This window comes from Takifugu rubripes, chromosome 16, assembly GCF_901000725.2.
Source record: "Takifugu rubripes chromosome 16, fTakRub1.2, whole genome shotgun sequence".
In the NCBI taxonomy this organism is placed as follows: domain Eukaryota; kingdom Metazoa; phylum Chordata; class Actinopteri; order Tetraodontiformes; family Tetraodontidae; genus Takifugu; species Takifugu rubripes.
Window position 1 is genome coordinate 9,128,560 of NC_042300.1, and position 19,828 is coordinate 9,148,387.

A 19,828-nucleotide genomic window follows, 5' to 3' on the forward strand; every position below is an offset into this window, starting at 1 on the left:
GAAACCAACGTGACGGTGCAAGAAGGAATGAGAAGTACCCGGAAAAAGATGGCATGCACACCAATTACCGAAATTTAAAACACTGTCGGTGGGGCAGGCGCTGGAACAGACCAGGAGGGAGTCGCAGAGTATCTGTTCAGTCCTGCATGTGTGATTTGGTTCCCCTCAGGCCACAGTGAGGGAGCCCAATATTACACCCCACCTATACTTAGGAGGCAGCACCAACACCTGAAGGAAACACACTTTCACTGGGGACACCTACAGTGGAGCCGGCTGACGCAGAAACCAGCTGAAACGTCATAAAACGGCTCCGATTCTTTCTTACTTTGGTCTTTTCCACTGGTAGCTGATTCATGAAGAGCCATGTTGCATTTCTGTTAGCCTGATGCAGGGATCTAGTACACAGAAGTGCAGTCTGGATGACAGCGGCCCTTCAGCTTTACACACATGTGGCAGAGGCAGCGTGTGTTGTTGTTTTTGTTTTTTTTAATGCTCGTTCATGCTTTCGGGAGCAGATGTGATGTTTTACTGCTGCTCTTTATTTGCTATATCACTTATGAAAACTTCCTAAACGACCTCTTAAACTGTAATGTTAAAATCATTGTTCAAATTAATGCTGGAAAAAGCTGAGGAGCATAATTAACCAACGGGGTGAAATGGAAATAAGCCAGTAAAGTCAATTAAATGCTGTGTTTAAAGTTTATTCCGAAGCGAGCTACCAAACACAGGTTTTAAACCAAACTTTTGCAACTGTCTGGAGTTCGGAAGAGAGGAGAAAACAGAAATATTTGGCATCATGTGACCTGATTAATCTGATTTAAGCTGCGTAATTGGAGCCTCCTGCTTCCCATCACGCTCATCAGAGGTCAGCTGAAGTCGCTCTGATGTCAGCGCTCATTAAAATGTTGCTCAGAATCGGGAAGCTAATGTCAGCATTTTACATTGACTGGAAACGACGATCCTGGCTGTCCGAAGCCTGATTAGAGAGGATTGTGGTCGCTCAAAATTAAGACGTTTGGGGATTTCACATGTTTAAAAAAATGAAAACAGGAGGAAAGAGTTGATTCTTCAGCCCCAGAAAAAAAAGCAGGTCAGGTCAGGATCCAAAACTTGAGCAAGAACACAAAGACAAGATCAAATACTGGGAAATTTGGGTTGAACTCTGGTCAAAATGACCGTGGCGACTCCTCAGGTCAGCGTTGCCACCTTTAAACGTCGGAATCCCGACTTCCGAGGTCATTTTATGTTGCTGCTTCCTTCATTTTGAAGCTACAACTGGAGATCTTAACCGACAGCACGCTCTTCTTTCCCTCCTCTGTGCAGATTCTTTAAATCTAAACAAGAAAAACATCATTTGCTGTGATGACAACGTCCGAGGACGCTTCGTCCCCTTTGAAATATTCACAGTTGGACCAGAACTTGCAGCCGTGGACAGAACCGTGGGCGTGAACGATAGCCCAGGGGAAAATATCCTGCAGCTGTTCTCTCCCTCACCCGCTCACACACAGCTGAGGGCTTTTATTCCGATTATTGTTCTGGTTCACCTCGGCCTCCAGTCACTGTTTGATTGGCACCGTGGTTGCTGGAGGAATTTGGACAAGACAGGCAGGAAAATGTGCACAGGCCAAACGCTGTCCCTTGCCTTTTTAAAAACAGACATAAATCAATAAGTTAAGACCCGAGTCTGAACTAAACCCTGAAACGTTCATAATAAAAAGGGGAGACAGGGCTGAGTTTAATTAAATCTTGTGGTATTCGTATTTTTTGCCGCACATCTGCATTGAAATATTAATTCAGTCCAAATTAGCCACAACACGGTGCCAGACGGCCGCCGTGGCCGTGTGACCCGGCACTTTGATTCTGAACACAGGAAAAGTCGTAAAACGAGGCAAGAAAACCTTTTTTTTTATTATATTCAGGATGTAAATAGCTATGGACATGACTTTGTTGTTTCAATACACAGGCAAATCTGTATGGACAATCATTATGTAGATGAAAAGCAAATAAAATTATTTGTACACGTATTTTACATCCATCCTGTAGTCCCTCACTGGCTGGAGCGATATTCTTTACGTAGGAACGTATTGCTCTTCGTATAATACAGCTAGTTACAGTCGATATGAAAAAAAAACAAGGCAAAAATAAGTTATTTAAATATCAATTACATATATAGAATGTGCAACTCCTGCGAAGCATTTCATATATGTAATCAACAAGTGAATTCCGCAAGGAAGGACATTTTTTTTTGAAGGATGTTAACCCGTGAATGGTCAATAAACTTGGCACTGGGAGCTCGATACTAACACAAAACAACACATGGAATTAGACAACAAATGTGTCCTTTATGGACCTGTCAATTAAATGTAGCCAATTTCACCTATAAAACAGCAAAGGTCGCCCTCTAAAGTGCATTTACAGTGTCAGTATTTACTTAAATTCCACCCTCAGGTTCCTCAGAGCACCACTTTGATTTAAGAGGGGAAAAAAAGGCTTTAACTTTCTCCCTTAAATGTCCACTTGGGAAAATCATTCCTAAAGTTTCGACTGAAATCCTTGAAATAAAGTCTGCGGTTCTGCGTGTAAATCGACAGGAGACTTGATTTGCTTGGAAAAGCTGCGTTCACACGCGCTGGATGGCTTCCACATCTGCCTGTTCACACGTGTGACGCAGCAGGAAATGATGGGCGTCAGGCCTGTTTACAGGAGACCAGCTGGGCAATTTTCACCCTCGGCTACTTGTATTCCTCCGCTCATATATGTTGTCACCTGGTGTTCCTGCTGTATTCACACATGAGGCTCATCCAGGAATCAGGAACCAGTGGGATTCAAATCCAAAATGCAAACACTGGTATTAAAAATAGAATCCTGATAAACTACAGTGCATTTGTGAAAGAGGCAAGACTGACATCTTAAAAAACTTGGCTGTTGGAGTGATTCAGGGATGTTTTTGGGCAGATCTGTGTGTTGTGACGGAGCTGTTGTGGTTGATGAACCATCGCAGACATATTTTGTATCCAAATCTGTTTTTTTGCTCAAAGGTTGACACCAAAAACAGCCTTTTTCATACCAAAAACAGCCTTTTGACACCAAAAACAGCCTTTTTGATACCAAAAACAGCCTTTTTGACACCAAAAACAGCCTTTTTTTCGGTAGATTAAGGCAACTGAACCTGTGCTTGTTCACACGAGGGATGTGTTGTTGCTTTGAGAGCCGGTTGTGATTAATTGGAGCTTTCAGGTTGGAGCAGTGAAAAGAAAAACAACACAGAAATATGGAATATATAGAATCGCCGTCAGCTTGTTTTCATCCTAGCGATAACAGAGCAGCAGCCTCCAGAAACGGCTGCGACAGTCAAAAGGCAAAGACAAATCTTAAAGTATAAATCCTTTAAAAACTCAGATATGATATGCTATGATACAGAAACGCAATATAGTAACAGCCAAACATCTGTATTTACTGATTAAAAGTCCAGATATTAAAGGAAATCTGCTGCCGACAGAAGAAACGAAGCCTTCGATGAGAACCGACGCGCTCACGGCTGCTTCTTTAGGCCTTTTGCCTTTCCAGCAGTTTCAACTGTAGCATGTGTGAAATAAAGCGTCTCTGAGGAAAGACAACCCAACATCCGTCCTGTGAAAGAGTGTGCAAGCTTCCTCCACGGCAGAGCCGCGTCTTTGTTTTAAGACTTTGGGGGTAGAATTCGTCTCCGTCTTCTGAAAAAGGCAGTTAAGATCTCGTCTGGGCTCTTCGCCCGCGGCGTAAGCGTCCGTGATCGGGACTGTTGAAGTGCTGCCGTCCACTCCGTCTTCAGCGGCTTTCATCTGTGGCGCCCCCCCCCCCCCGTCCACGCGTTAGGAGGGGTGCCCCGCTTGCTCCGCGCCGACCGTCCGGGCCTCGCCGACCAGCCGCCGCAGGTGTCTTTGGTCCCGCACCCCGGCCTCCCGCGCGGCGCTCTCCGTGAGCGAGGAGACGCGACTCAGCGTGTCGACGCCAGCCGCCGCCAGAGGCGAGGCGTACATGGGCAGGCCGATGGAGGTGAGCCAATCAGAGACGCTGCTGATGGTACCTGAGGGCTGAGGCCTCCTGCACATCTCTGTCAAACCTCCAGACGGGATCTGAGACACAAAAAAGACAAAAGCGGCTGAAATCGGAGAACATGTTGAACCAAAGTGGTTCCTTCAGCACTGTCGACAGCAGCCGCGTCGCCTTACAGCCATTCTGTGTTGTTTGCGGAGCTCTCGGACTCGGAGCTGGTCCATGCTGGAGGCCAGGTCCTTCACCGGCTGGTCCAGGTCCTCGGAGTAACGCTGCACCAGCGGCTGAGGGATCCCACAGCGGCCGTGCTGCAGAAGACACCAGAGGAGGGTTCAGCCACGGCGTCACTCAGGAGGAAAACGCCCCGCAGGAAGATACACGTGGCTACCAGGGCCGTCCAAAGACTTTTCTGTCTTTGTGGAGACACTTGGAACGAGGGCCCCCGTCCAGCTCCAGGCCTGGTTTAGCTTGGCTGGATTCAACTTTGGAGAATGTGAGGCTGGAAACTGGAGCTGAGCTAAGAGGCTCTCGGAGGCCTTCGCTAGGTTACATTTAGCCAGACAGTCTTCAGGTAGCTGCTCAGCTTCAGACGGTGCAATCGTTTAAACAAATCAAATCTGGGGGGGGTTGTGTCAGGTTTCACTGCTTAGCATTAGCAGAACGTTAATGCTTCAAACGACTTCACATACTGTGAATACATCAACCCAAATTCATTCGATCTTTAGGTTAAAACATTGTTTGGGGGTTTAGCCAAAGCCGTTTAGCTTCATCAGTCAAGATAATCTCATCATCTCTGGTGCTCAATAGTATATATATACACGTATATATATACGTATATATATATTACTGTTGAGCACTCAAACGGTGCGTAACCTGATATATAATCAAAGTAACCCGGCTCAGGATATTAAAAGACTCATTTCAGAGTAAAAAAACAAGACTCTTAACACCAGGTGATTACTTATTAATGAAAGCATAATAATCAATATTAGTTTCCATTTTTGTCAATATTTGACTCCCTTTGGGCTCCGTCTCAGCAGCGCTGAACTGTTCCATCACACTTCTAAAGCCTCCTCACTTCACAGCAAATATCTTATAAAAGCGCTTTAATAAGGATTCCGATGGAACGGCAGCTGGTCTAACACACCTCATCTCATGATCCCTGTGTTTTTCCTTTTTTCGAACCAGACTGGGGGGGGTTTGGGGGGTAAAGGGGCCCCGTCTGGGCTCTGATGAGTGGCAGAGGGTTTTACGAGCCCGTCTGCCTTCGGTGATATTCAGACCTAATAATCGGAACCACATCAGAGCGAGGCGAGGCGAGCCGTCTCTCCCCGCAGCTCCTGGAAGAGCCGCTTTTATTACACACACACACACGTACGCCGACACAAACGTGCTAGCACCCCCATCCCGAAAAAAACACAAACCTTAAACTCTTATTGGATGCTATATTTAGACTTAAATGAGTTCTGCTGATGGTTACTCGGAGTAATTTGGATCCAAGCTGCCGTTGGATTATGAGAGTTCATTTGAGCCTTTTTGTTATAAAGTGAAGGAGTCAGACGCCAGACGAGCGGAGGCCCGAGGTGTCGCGGAGCCACAGTTCCACATTAAATATGACTTCATACGCACGCTTACGCTCATTCCCTATTCAAACTGTGCAGAGTTTAGCATTTTACGTTCATAACAAACAACTTTTTTATATATATTTAACTTGTGCTGCTTTTTTGTGCTGTGAAAAACTACTACTTTGTCACATTTTGGTAGACTTTTGAAAACTAATTTAGATTTAGATCAGGCAACTATTTTGTAGTTCTGTCACGCCCCTGCACATGGAAGCCTGGTCAGCATCAACACAGCATCATGTGTTTTCTTCCCCCTGTAAATAGTCCTGGGTGTGTGTGTGTGTGTGTGTGTGTGAGCGCGTGTGTTTTTCCATGAAGGATGACTGACCTTGTCAGAGTACGGCTCCTCAGTGAGGTCGATGCCCTCGGCCTCCAGCCGCTGCTCCACCACGGTGAGCAGGTCTGGGCTCATCTTGCTGTGGGAAACCTTCCTTGAAATGGCCACTTTGCCCCCCAGGTCTGAGAGCCAGGGCGGGGGAGCGGCTGGAGGTGAGCCCGAGTCCTCGCCCATTGAAGAGGCGGACGAGGTGGCGCTGGGGCTCGCTGGGCTGCTTGGGTTCTTGGCGGGCAGGGCGGGGGCACTCGGGCTGGGGGTGCGAACGACGGGGCTGCTGGGGTGGGAACGGTTGAAGGAGTGGGTGGGAGAGGGGGTGGGAGATGGCGAGGAAGGCAGAGACAGAGGAGGGTGCCTCAAGCCGTTGGCGAGTCGTTCTTTGGACTTCTTTGCTGGAACTGGAGGGGGGACCGGGGGCTTTTTCGGGTGAGTCCGGATGACCCTCTCCCCACTTCCAGTAGACTCTGGAGGACTCGGAGTGGGACTGGAGAGAAGCTCTGGAGGTTTGGAGGATTGGGTGCGACAAGTGGGGAGGAGAGGCAGCTGGGAGGGCACGGGTGGTCTGCCCCCCCTCCCCTTCGGACTTAGGATTCCATTGGGAGCTGAAGAAACCTGATTCTTACAGATCTTTGTGGGGCTGCTTGGGCCTGAATTGGTTCCTTTGCTAGGTTTAAACTCCAGGCCCAGGGCCCTCTGCTCCACGCTGTGCTCCCAGTGCAGATCTCCCAGAGAGTGGGAGCGTTTCCAGTGTCCGGTGGCCTGTGGGGGCCCATCCAGGTCCTCACAGCTGCGGCTGGCCGGGATGGGGGGCCGTCTTTGGGCTTTCCTCAGCCCCAGCAGGCTGAAGCCCTTCAGGGAGGGTTTGATGAAGAAGTTTTTGGAGAACTTTGTGCGTTGGCTCTTGCTGCTCTGCAGAGCCTCAGTTGACCGGGTCATGGGCAGGGTGGGGTAGTCTGGAGACTGGTGGCCGGCGGGGGAGCGACTGGAATGGGATGTTTTCCTGCTTTTTCCTGCAAAATAAAAACATTGTTCCTCCCTTAGCTGTTTGTAGACATTCAAGCACAGTTCAGCTGCCTTTAAATAGTTCAATTAATGCAGATTTTAGCATCTTTACAAGGATCTAAAAATCAATTTCCCAATCAACAGCCTATCTATGAACCAAAATGGGGCCGGAGTTAATGATGAGGGGCGGGGTCGTGTGTCGGCGGGGCAAGATAAGCTCGCTTTCTCTCTCTCTCTCACCAAAGTTGGCTGGATTAGTCGTAGCAACCATGACAAATAAAGAAATCTAAAGAGCAGAAACATCAGGGGGAGAAGAGAAACAAGGCTGAAGCGACTTACCGCGGGTCCTCTGGCTTACATGACAGAATGGATGGATGAAATGGACGGGCGCCACGGAGCGTGGCTCGCCAAACAGTTCAAATGCTTGGATGACGGGAAGAAGCTCAATAGATGGGAGTGTGTGAGAGCAGTTTCCCAGAAATGGTTGGAAGTGGAGCGGCTCGCTCTGGCCCATTATTGCTGGGCAGTTTTGGTGATATTAATCAGAATTATTCGAACGAGGCCTCTGCTGACCCGAGAAGGGGCGCTCAGATTTTCAGCGATGGCAAATTGCACTTTTTTGAGTTTTTTTTTCAACTTTAGAATGTAGACAACTGATATCAACCGTCAAAAAGATCCCATTAACGCTGGAAATGGATGCTAATTGAAGAACAAGGGCAGACATTTATGCTCTGGAAGAGGTTTGCAGCAGATTCAGGGTTCTCCGAGACGATCAGCGCACGTTGGAGACGGTTTGTGTCAACGTTGTAACAATCAAAGATGCTCTGAGAGGGAAGGAACCTTCAATAAATGTGGAAACCCCGAAACTGCTGCAAGAAATGAGTCTTTGATCTAGTTACAGAAGTGTTAAATGGAGAGAAAGAGAAATGAAAAGAAATGAAAACAAAAATAAAGCAGACAGCAGTCGCCCCCCCCCCCTTTTATGTTTGGAAGAAGTGGTTTTTATTCCACGACTTAAATCTCCACTGTGGCAGATTGCACATTTGAACTGCTGGACCTGAATGACACAGTCACACACACACACACACGTTAAAACAGGAAATCCAGCAATTAGCCTGGACCCGACAGAGCAAAGACAACGTTAATGAGCTGTTACAGAGAAAGAAGGAGGGAAGGAAAGAAAGAGGGAACAGTCTAATGCAGCAGTTTAGAAAAGAAAGCTCCAGTAGGACCTGGGAACACTCTTACAATCTAGCACTACAAAGAAAAACGCTTTTATCCGCATCTCTTTAGGCACATAAGTTTAAGTTCCGAGTGTGCAAAATGTTCAGGATGAACGCTGAAAAGTGACAAGTTCAAATCTACGAGGGCAGCAGCCTGAGCGGTGACCCGACAAACACGGACAAACACTTTTGGAATCACCACTGCAAATAAAACGCGGTCTAAAGTCGGGGCCCGCGCTCGTCCTGGAGACATCCTCCTATCCTCCTCGCCTCCCCTGCTGGAAGGACTGGGAATCTGTGTCCGTGACTGGGGAGCGAGTTCGCCCTCATCGGAACAGTTCTCTGCACTGGGGAGGTTCCCCCGCTCTGTGCGCACTGCATTGTGGGCGGGGCTAGGCTTAGCGGTCTTGGTTCTGGCTCCCTCTCGGCTACAACGGGACGGTACAGACTGCCTACGAGATGGAAAGAATGGTGAAGAGAGAGGAGGGACAGGAGAGCAACAGAGCGTACTGGTGAGAAGAGGTTCCGCCCATGCTGGAGGGGTAAAGACGTGAGGCACAGAGGGAACCGTTTGATTGGCTGGTCCGGAGGAGCGAGGCGAGGGAGGAGATGCAAGCGATGAGAGGAAGAAGAGGAAGTTGGGAAAAGGTTGGGGTGGAGGTGGAGGTGTGGGGGTGGTTGCTGCGGGACGGAGGGTAGACTACAGCAACGCCGGAACTTCACGAGGCAAATTCCCGAGGGGTTGTGGGTAACGGTGCGGAGCTGTCATTACCGTTCTCCAGGTTCTCGTTGCTCTCGTAGCATCCGGAGTCTCGCGGGGAGTCTCCCACTAGGCCCCGCCCCTCGGACAGCAGCTTCTCCTGGGAGCCCGACAGGCGCTCCGGGTCACTGCTGCCTGAAGGACACGTCAGTTACGCTTCCGTTAGCTTCGAGGCCCCCTGCATTCCTCCATACTGGAGCGCGAGCGCTTCCACTTACTGTCGTACTCCTGCAGCAGCTCCACGGCGGTGAGCAGCACGGCTCTGTGCTGGGGGTCCCTGATGTTCAGCTCATCCAGGTCCTCCTCCTCCAGCAGCTTGAACGTGTCCAGGTCCTCGTAGCCATTGAACAAGAACGTAGGCATGTGCTCCTGGGCGAAAGAAACGGTACGTTTGAGCCAAGAACCCAACAAAAACACCAAATACAAATAAAGACGGCTGCAGGGTACATTGGTGTCATACGACTTAGATTTTAAAGCACAGCTGAACCACTTGAGGCTAATTTAGCTGCGCTGGCTAGCCGCTCATGTGTCTCCAGTGAGCTCATGTGTTCCTGGAGCTCAGAGAGCAGAACCTCGGGTCAGTGTTCTTTCGGCTGGATGATGCTGGACTAAACAAAGGAGCAGAAATGTACAAATCCAAACACTAATATGCTATAGAGAAGCTAATGCTGGCTTTAACCTGGAAACTAAAACACCATCTTTGTGTTTAGTCTAACTTGCTCACTGCCCAATGTGACACGGTCTAATGCCTGTAACATCCACAGCAACAGCTTCTGTGAGGATCTGTAATGTGTCGCATGCTTAAGGAGCCTGACAGAGGGTGGACACAGGCGACGGAGCCTCTTCCCTGTTCTCTATATTGGGCCGCGAGGCCTCCTGAGTGGGAGGAGATGATTGGAGGCTCGCGGCTCCGTGTGGGCTCTGAAGAAAGGCATGCTTTACTTGGCGAGGCGTGGTTGCGAGAGTGTGGGTGTTAATGTTTAGGTGCCAGATCACACAGCCTTGAACCAGCCTGTAATTGCCTGGATTATATTTATCTCCGCTCGTCTGCGCGCTGAGGATTGAGCTATGCTAACCCCCCCTTTATTTATGTTTCGTCTGCTTTGGTTCTGGGTGTGAGATGGGCGGATTTGTCCGGTAATTCCCGATTAGAAGCCACCTTGAGGTTGATTCGCTCCAGCAGCTCCTCCACCGACGTGGGTTTGGGCGGTCGGCCCTTCCTCCTCCTCCTCACGGGCCTCTTTGGCTTCTCCTCCTCCTCGCTTAGCACATCCACATAGATGAACTTAAAAGTGCCCACTTTGTTGTTCAGCAGGCCCATCCACGTTCCCATCGGCGGTTTACTGATGATGTCGATCACGTCGCCGCGCTGGGGGAAGGAAAAATGGCACCGCGGTCAAAAAGGAGGGTTTTAAAACCGTCTTGTACGACATTTTCATTCCCGGGAACTGACCTTCAGCTTGAGGGAGTCCGTGTCGTAGGGACTGGGGGTGAAGTCTGTGTGGACCCGCGCGCGGCCACAGAAGGGTCCTCTGTAAGGCGGCTCTTCATCGTCACCGTCCTCGGACTTCACACTCTCTCTGTTACTGGCTGATGAGTCGGTGGTGCTCACCGTCTGACCGCCTGGACACAGAAACAGGATACATAGAAGCATCAAACAGCAGCCATCAGTTATCCAACAATTTACAACATTTAAAGTGTCTGGTGGATATAAAAGGGTCCTAAACACTTCACTCTCTGAGAGAAATGCTGCAGAGCCGTCTAGATCTGCTGAAAGCTGCTGAAACCACTCATGTCTCACAGGAACCGCAGTGGAAAGACTTGACACCTAATCATTACCGCCTGTTTGGCTGCCTGTGCACGCTCCACAACACCAAAGCTCCACAACACCAAAGCTCCACAACACAGCCATTGAAGCAACGACGAGCACTTATCATAAAATGCTAACGCTAATGCCAAAACAGAGAGTGAGCAATGATGCAAACTGCATGCGAACACTCGAAAAGAAGTTGTTCCATCTTCAAAACATCAGCGCCAGAAAGACGATGCGCCACTTTTTGGGGGAAAAAAAATGTTCTTACTCATTGAACTCTGTCCACTAAGGGAACTACGCAGACTTTCCACGGAGCCTCCGGCCTTCAGCTTTGGCTTCTCCAGAGAGTCCATGTCAGGTTGGGGGGACTGAGGGGAACCAGGGGCTCCATCAGGACTGGACTAAATCAAAGAGAGAAGTGGAGAAATAGTTTAAGTCATAAATCATGGAAAAATTATTGAATCATTCAGATGTAAATCTAGTCTGTGTATTTACGCTGCAATCTAGTGGAGTGGCTCACAAAAGCATGTTTAGATCTCAACAAGCTCCCAAAAGGCTCTTCAAAGAGAATCTAACTTTACAGTTCTCACGTTTCTGTCCTCCACTAGATGGCAGTGTGGGCTATAAAATGACCACAGCTCGAGCCCTCGTTTTTCTTCCCTCCTATAACTTTGCTGTTCCTAAGCCGAGGAGACTCGAGCCAGGAGAAGTGGGTCATAGTGTTGAGAGTACCCTGGCAGACAGATGTTGACAATAATGAGACATTCTGCAGGGCAGTGTCGTGCTGCTGCAGTGGGCAGTGGGAAAGGCCGAGGAAGCCCAGAAAAATTAGGCCACCGCAGATGAGACACCCATTATGTGCTCTGAGAATCCAAGTCTCCGTTTCCTAAGAGTTAGCCTCGGGGAGACTTGCATCACACACTTCACACTGGACCCAGGGTGAGCAGAGAGATCCAAATCTGTGTGTGTGTGTGTGTGTTTCAGCTCTCTGTGTTTATTCTGTTTCTAACACAAATATTGCCGCCCACTTGCAGCCTGTGGACAGAATCTGCAGCTTATTGTGAAAAACATCCTCTAAATGTTTGCAGAACATGGAGGCTTTTCTTCCTTTGCTGCAACACTTGAAAGTATTAGCACAAGGATCCGTTGGAGCGAAGCCTGAACGCAGATGGACTCCAGCTACGGACGAATTAGCATCCAGACTTTGATTTATTTATTTATTTGTTTGTTATGCATCGAGATTTCTGTCAAACCTGTTCGGAGAAGGAGCTGCTGTACTTCTTCGACATGCGCTTCCTCATGGTCTCTTTGACCGACTTGACCTTCTTGCCCAGGGAGATCCGGGACGTAGTCGGGGATTTGACCACCTCTCTGTAAATGGGCTCTTGTTCTCTAGCCTGTCATGAGAAGGCCAGAGAGAAGAGAAACAGATGTGAGTCGTGGGACAGGAGAGTCCCGGCCGGGACCTCTGGAACCTCTTCAAATTGCGCGACCTGTCAACACTCACGTTGGCTTCGGGACAGCTGTTGACCACATGGAGGGAGCGGTTGGTCAGATCGAAGCCTCCGAAGCTGCAGGTTCTCTGTGTGTGGGTGGGGTGGGGGGGCAAAGGGCATTCACAAATCAGTGTTGTTGAAGTGAAAAAAAGGTCTCACCCACACCCAGCGAGGGACGACTCACAATGATTCATGCTTGGCACGGCACTAGAACCACTTTGACTCATGGAGATGGACTTGTGTGTGAGCGGGGACATGATGTCTCATGGGACTGTGGACAGCCAACAGATGTGATGTAAGGCTCACACGAGCTGAGCTTTACATCCAGCTGTGTGTTCAACACACACGAGGGCCCTCGACATTTGTGCTGAGGGGACGGGGTGATGACATGATCTGGTCCCCACTTTGGTGGAAAACAAGGAGAGGGTGGACACACTCTGACATGGAGGGGGGGGGGTATTTATTGGGCCGGTTCTGGGTCACACACAAACATGGAGACAGACGTGCACCCAAAATGCTCAACTGGAGCTTTAAACGCATTTATTCTTCATTTTGAGCTTTTGCTTTTTAACTTTTCTGGGTCAGAACCCCACAAATCCATTGGGACGTTCCTCTTAACCACAAGGCGGGTTTTTTTATTTAGATGTCCACAGCTGCAGTCCACATAACAACTTCCCAGCTAAGGTTTGTAGAAAGAAAAAGATGTCCAAAGATGAATTCTGAAGGTCACGGCGATGTCTGGTGGAATGGACATGCACCAGGGAACAAAAATTGATTTCTCAAAGATAAATACAGCAAATTAAAGATATACATAAACAACTGCAAGTATCAAGGCACAGGCCAAAAAAAATGAAGACAAATAAAAGAAGCTACAACAGAAAAAGTGGAATCAGTTTTTGGATGAGGACGACCTCCGGTGACTTCACTAGAACACGATAGGACTCAGGTGCCCTCAAAGCTGCAGAATAGCTCCACCACCACCCACAGATGCTCTGTTGCTCTCTTCACTCACGCTTGAATGCTATTATACCTGATGCAGCGACGGTATTTGATTCTACGGAGGCTAACTTTTCTGTATGCCTGCTGGATTCAGCTACGTGAGGCCCCTGAACACATCTGAAAAGGAAGTGCTGAGCAGTCTGGAGCGCGGGTCGGCGGGTTTGTGCATCTTTTGGGGTCGTGACATTTGCAAAAGGCATTTGTGAAAGCTGCGCTAGCACAGAGGTCCACTCAATGATCTAAAATCCTTCCGTCCTCATCTGATTTAAAAGAAAGGTTTGAAGCCAGAGGCGTCCATTTAAAGGTCACAGAGGGCGACCTTCTGTATCATCACAAAAGAGAAGCTGTCGGGCTTTTCCAGCACGAGTGAACAGCTGGATTAAGGAGGAGGAGCCTTTCTGCGGAGTAACAGGAACACGCGTGTGTGTGTGTGTGTGTGTGTGTCTCCGGTGCGTGTGGAGCTGCCGCCTGTCGACCTTTGACCTCTGAGCTATTCTGTAACTTTGAAGCACCGAGTCCCGTCCACACGAGGCGGCTGACCAGGAACCCCGAGGTCTAAACTCACAGACTTCTGCTGGATGCGCAACAGCACTCGCTTGGTGCAACGGTCCACGCTGGCCGCCCACTTCCTGTCCGCCTCGCGATCTTCCTCCAACAGACAGCGGCGCTCAGCGCGGCTGAGGGTGACCGGGCGGACCAGCTGCGCCCACTTGAGGTGACCGTACAGGCTCCGCTCTACCACATAGGTGATGTTCAGCTCGCTGACTGCTGTTCGACCGCGCAGCCTGCGAGAGGGGAACACCCAGCCGCCCCCCACGCTGCCAAAACCTTTGGTTTTGGCAACATCGCAGCGTGCGGGGGAGGACGGGGTGACGGACAGAGGGGAGAGCGGGGTCTTGGCGTTGCGCGAGCGTTGATACAGTAGGTGCTTAGTGGAGTAAGCGTAGTTGGGGTCGGGCTTCCTGTGTGTCCAGCTGCCGTGATGCCGGCTGGCAAGTTGGTGTTTGGGGCTGCCTTGGGGGCCGTCATCCAGGGATATGAGGAGACGGGACTGGGCGTGGGGCTTGGGACGGGGTTTGGTGAGGCCGTAATAGGCATACAGAGCTTCCTTGTTACTTACCCCGTGTGAGATGGAGCTCAGGGCCCTCCGCATCTCGCCATCAGTTGTGGAGCGCGACAGCTTCCCTTCCTCGTCCGCTCCACAGCCGTCCAGCTCCGAGAACGAGGAGCCACTGCCTCCCACGCCAGAAATGGAGCTTCCAAGGACCCCGGATCCCACTGGGGTTCTCCTTGGGGGGCGAATCAGTCCGTGGGTGCTGGAAGACTTGCTGAAGGTTTTGACCAGTTTGTGCCCAGACCAGGTGTCCAGGCTGCTGGAGGAAGGGGAGTTGGTCAGGCTGTCAGTGTCTCCATCCAGAGAGAGTTGATCCTGGGTGAGGGAGGGCAAAGAGGCATCCTGGGCCAGAGGGGGCTTCTTTATAACCCCTGTATATAGGGCTGTGCTGTCCTCGCAGGTGGGCAGGGTCTCCACATTCAGGAAGTCTAAAAAGGAACACAAGTAGATAATAAGAGGACCCCTCTTGGTTTGGAAATCCCTCCGTGACTGACAGTTGTTGCAACCGTGTTTTAACCAAGGCAGCGGGGTACAAACCTTCGGACCCGTGCTTTTTGCCTTCTTCCACCTTGATGAGCTTCTTCTTGACCCGGCGTGTAGAATTGACCAGCTTGTGGAGCCGCTTGAACTTCACGGAGTCTTCAGACTGTTCGTCATCTGACTGTTCACGTGACTGGAAGAAGGAAAGGAGACGGGAGAACGTGAGAGACGTGGGCATTTCACTACACAATACACAAAACAAGGAAATACATTTAAAAACATACTTTTAAAACTGAAATATTGTTTATGATGGAGTAAAAGTTAGTGTAGTGAGAAATTAGGGGTTGGAGGAACACAAATGAAATGAAATGAATGATCCAAATGAATGCTTGTTATTTGTAAAATAAACTGCATCTGAGTCAGTCTGATCCGGCAGAGGTCACGTTAGCGTCCAAACACGTGGAAGAATCTCCTGTCAGGGCTCAACAACCCCAACAAACCCAGTTCTGGTCTGGCAGGGAGCGTCTAGCTGAGGTCCACTGGTTCCGCTTGTTTCTATTTGCTGCTGGTCTCCAAGGCAACAGGGCTTCGGTGGCCACTTCCCCCAGTGGAAGATGACACACATGCATGCACAAAAATGCTCACACACAGAGAATGAAACCCAACGGTCCTGCTCGGCCCGGCTCTCAGCCTCTGGCAAAACCACTGCCTTTTCCTCCACTTCTGAGCTAACGAGGAAAACTCGGCTTTTTGCCGTCATTATGTTGCGACCGCACTCCTGGCTCAGGGGTCGCCGCCATGCATCAGGGTCCATGTTAACAGCTGTGGCTTGGTTGGATTTTTACATGTTCTACGCTGTCCGCAGATCCGTGATGGCACCGAACAACTGGAGAAAACGAATAACTCGAGTGTCCCCCGGCCCAATCCCCTTGACAATCCCCCGACTGAAACCACACGATCCTGGCGACGGGGGTGACCTCCACTTTCCATTTGCTCTGGCAAATGTTCCGAGTGTATCAAATTGAATAGTAGTGTAATAAGGAATCCGTGTCAGAGAGGGCTGAGGTAGCAGAAGCACTTAAACAAGATGAGACCACAAAAGCTGACTGGAACCGGCCACATCTGACTTAACGATTACTGATAAAGCGTGAAGAAAAAGTGGGAAGGAGGGCCGACAGTGATGCATGTCCTGACCCTGAGCAACGCGGCGCAGATACGTGGAGGATACGCACAAAGAAGAGGAGCCAAAAACAAGGGGTGTTCAGCCCAAGCTGCCATTGTCCTGACAAATGAAAACATCTGCAAGTCTAGCCAGCATCGCAAGAACAGGCAATGAAAACTTACCACCTTATTGGAACCGGCGGGGTCGCGTGGTTTCTGCATGAATCTGGAATAATCGGCTTCAAAAGTCCACACCGTGTCGCACACTTTCTCACGGAGGCGCGATCCAAAATAATATCTGGGCCCCCGTTTGCATACTGGCAGCCCGTTCGTGAAATCAGCTCTAAAAAATGAGGGGCCGCTCGAAAGCGTCGCGCCACAGAGAAAAGGCGTGTTGTGCACGGAGAACAATCCCAGTATTTGAGCCCCTCTGGCCCAGTCTTGGCCCCCACATCATTAATGGCTGGTGCTGGAATGTGGCCTCTGATGGCCTGGGGAGGATGCTGTTAGAGTAGACGGGACACTGCGAGCTGTTCCGTGACAAGCGTGTACTGTATATTTACACGTCTGTATATAGAATACAGCTGCATGCAAGTTTTAACAATCTGGACTTTGGAATGATCTAACTGCGTCCCCTGGATGTGAGGGGGGCCCAGTGTGTGACACCAGCCGAGGCCTCAGCAAAAGACATTTTTGGAACTCGGGACGAGCTGAGATACAGAACCCCCCCCTTCCTCTCCATAATGTCCTCGGGGTTAGTGCCAAGACTGGATCTTCTCTATGTTCCCCTCTTGTCTGCTGCCTGCCTCCAGCTTCGACGTTTGTTCGCAGCCTCCCGAGCAAAGTGGTGCGGTTCGTTTGAAAAGAGCGCCTTCAGGCGTCGCCTGCAATCCTCCCCGATCAATCGATCCTCCTCACAAAGCGAGCGATCGTCTGCCAGAGCTGACAGACTAATGAGGTGAGCAAATCATGCACACGCTTGGACTTCTATCTTTGTGAGGACTCTCATTGTCATAGCAGATTGTCCAGCCCTGACAATAACCATCACTACTAATGATCTAAACCCATCCTTAACCTATTTCCGACCTTAAAACCATAACCTAACTTTCAAACAGTTGGGAGGACCCGAGTCAAAAATGTCCTCACTTTGCCAACATCTGCTCCTGGTCCTCACAATGTATCATGTGCGAGAACACACACACACTCTATTAATTAGGCTATTTGATAGACAATAATCACTGAATATTACTGATGTTGAGGACCGACGGCTCTACGAGCCTACAAGGCCAACCAGAAATTGAGATTCCACCTAAAAGTATGAAAGTTAAAGCTCTATTTACTGTGATAAGGTGGCCATCAAATGGACGTGACTGATAAATAACAGAAGAAATATTATTGTTTAGTCTGGAAACTGTTTCAAAATAGCAGCGATGTCAATGTGCAGGGAATTATTTCCAGGGCACTGGGAATCTTTGTGTTTAGACAAACTCAATTCCTGTAAAGAAAATCCTTTAAAAAGTGGGTCAGGCAGAGATTGAGTGCTACTCCCATATGAAGCCATACAGTAGAGACCTAATGAAAAGCTGCTGCGACCGCCGCGCGTCCCCATGACCTACATTTCCAAACTTTTGAAGGGAAGACGCCGGCGTGCGCGCGAGGCGGCAGAGAACCGAGCGACTGTCGTCAGAGTCAGAATTAATCTAAAACAGAACGCGGCTGTTTGAGCTCCTCAACGCACTTGGAGTCTGTCATCTGTGGAGAGACGGCTCCAGCTGACACTGTGGACGCTCTCAGCGCTTTCATCTGCTGGGTTCTTCTCTCTGGCAACGCAGTTTGAACCTTATGGAGGGTGATGGAGGACTTACAATTGACCCCATGTGGCTCGTGGTGCACGAAAGGTGGAAATAAAGAGCGGATTTGTTGCTTTCAACCGTCTTGGAAACGAAAAAGAAAAACGGAAACACGAAGGAAAAACGCTCGTCTTCATATGCAACTCTGGAGAGATCAAACATTAAGGTGAGAGTGGTCGAGGTGTTAGGAGATAGGCAGAGGGAAGGAAGGAAGGAAGGAAGGAAGGGGTGAGGGGTTTTGGGGTGGGGGGTGTACTTACGTTGCAGTTTGAGGACTGGTTTAGATTGGGCGGAGATCCCTCAGTCCACTCTGCAGTGTCAGTACTGCAGGACTGTCTGCTGAGCTCATACTCCTTCAGCTACGTGGAGAAGAAGAGTTTAGAAAGGCAGAGGAACAGGACGGGGGGGCCACCCACTCTCACCCGGAGTGCCGCAACTGCTGCAGTGCATGGTGCGCATTCACAGTGCACGTGTGCAGACGCCAAGACCAGCGATGTAGTGGTGAAGAAGTTGAATCCTTTTAATGGATTTAACGCTCGCTTTTAGGCGTCAGTGCGACTTTCGGTTCACATCTGCCTTTCTGAGCAGGAATACCAGATTTAGCCCCTAAATAACAGAAAGGCAGATTAGAAATAATCCCACTACATCTCTGGAGCCACGGGGACGCGTCTACGCTGACACGGCTGGAGTCGGCGCAGGCACACAAGCAAGACAGCAGAGGCCGATCGTTGACTGGAGTGAGATGGTGATCGAGAGCCAGCTATTGGCTAAACAAGACTGTGTGTGTGTGTGTGTGTGTGTGTGTGTGTGTGTGTGTGTGTGTGTCAACATCTGCCTCGTGGAGAGAAAAGCAGAGAACTGGAAATGGAAGAGGAAGATGAGAAAGAACAAAACAAGCAGACTGGAGATCAACGTCATCATCCGCCATGTCTGAGACAGAAGACCCACAATGCACCACAGTGCCCCCCCCCACCCCAACAGATGGGACCGCTGAGATATGACAACCAGAACACCAGCAGCACACCCACACACACCCCATTAGTTCACATCCTAAAACCCTGCACCCCTTATCCTGAACCTGGAGTGTGTGTGTTTTCTGTTTGTGTGTGTGTGTGTGTGTGTGTGTGTGTGTGTGTAGGACGATGATGGGTTAAAATGGCAGGCCTTGTACGTGTTAGTCAGAGTGAGTCGTTTTAGTAAACTTAAGATTTATGGCTGGCAGCTGGGGGGAGGCTAAACCAGGGGAGGTCAGAGGATCCCGGGGCCGAAGGGAGCGGCTGAGGGCGGGGGAGGGGCGAGGAGAGCGACAGGCGAGTCCGCGGGGGCGTCCTACCCGAGCTAGAGCTTCCTCGATGGTGATCATCTTCTCTTTGACCATCATCATCAGCTGGATTCGCTCTTCATCACTCATGGTGATCTCGCTGGCGACGTAGCCGATATCATCTCCTAGAGTGTGCAGGGGGGGCAGTAAGCAGGCCGATGTTGGAAAACACACCGTCATGAAAGGTTGGGCCACCCACCCACACACACGCACGCACGCACACACACACACACACACACACACACGCACGCACACACACGCACCTTTGGAAGTCTGACGTCCAACTGGTTTGTGCTGGGACTTTCGGAAATTCTGCCAGAAAGATTTGTTCTTCTTCTTGTTGTCCCATTTACCTGCAGGGCAAATCCATGAAATGTTCTCTTACTCTCTCCAGTCTGAACACTAGAAAGCAACGAATGTGAACAATGAAGAAACTCTCACCATTAGATCCATCCTCAGAACTGGATTTGTGCAGAGGCATTCTGGTGAAGAAGGAGCAGATCAATATGAGGTAAAAAAACAAAAAAAACAAAAAACAAGTTCTGACAGTTTTATGATATAAAATAATGCAATTCTGCTTATTGGCCACATGAGGTCAGTGTTGACACTTAGGCAACA

The 19,828-nt window shown here is 49.7% G+C and overlaps 1 protein-coding gene and 1 long non-coding RNA gene across 8 annotated transcripts in view; one reads left to right on the forward strand and one right to left on the reverse strand.

The window, feature by feature from the left end:
* The first annotated feature begins 13 nt into the window (after window positions 1-13).
* LOC115253061 (uncharacterized) lies at window positions 14-2,024 on the forward strand. The gene is made up of 2 exons (XR_003891388.1): window positions 14-1,192; window positions 1,324-2,024. It is a non-coding gene; the product is annotated as an uncharacterized lncRNA (long non-coding RNA).
* Window positions 1,890-19,828, reverse strand: part of sash1a (SAM and SH3 domain containing 1a) — an 89,906-nt gene continuing 71,967 nt past the window's right edge. For 3 of the 7 annotated variants that reach the window (XM_029849972.1, XM_029849977.1, XM_029849975.1), the window contains exons 5-20: window positions 19,652-19,692; window positions 19,474-19,563; window positions 19,223-19,335; window positions 18,150-18,248; window positions 14,936-15,071; window positions 13,850-14,826; window positions 12,297-12,371; window positions 12,043-12,186; window positions 11,058-11,190; window positions 10,430-10,599; window positions 10,136-10,345; window positions 9,195-9,345; window positions 8,989-9,111; window positions 5,986-7,001; window positions 4,212-4,343; window positions 1,890-4,115 (exon numbers count right to left, since the gene is read on the reverse strand). In XM_029849972.1, coding sequence (XP_029705832.1) covers window positions 3,852-4,115; window positions 4,212-4,343; window positions 5,986-7,001; window positions 8,989-9,111; window positions 9,195-9,345; window positions 10,136-10,345; window positions 10,430-10,599; window positions 11,058-11,190; window positions 12,043-12,186; window positions 12,297-12,371; window positions 13,850-14,826; window positions 14,936-15,071; window positions 18,150-18,248; window positions 19,223-19,335; window positions 19,474-19,563; window positions 19,652-19,692 — 3,874 coding nt within the window. In that variant the 3' untranslated portion in view covers window positions 1,890-3,851. The remainder of the gene's footprint in view (window positions 4,116-4,211; window positions 4,344-5,985; window positions 7,002-8,988; window positions 9,112-9,194; window positions 9,346-10,135; window positions 10,346-10,429; window positions 10,600-11,057; window positions 11,191-12,042; window positions 12,187-12,296; window positions 12,372-13,849; window positions 14,827-14,935; window positions 15,072-18,149; window positions 18,249-19,222; window positions 19,336-19,473; window positions 19,564-19,651; window positions 19,693-19,828) is intronic. The other 4 variants (XM_029849976.1, XM_029849979.1, XM_029849973.1 and 1 more) reach the window with 3 other exon arrangements.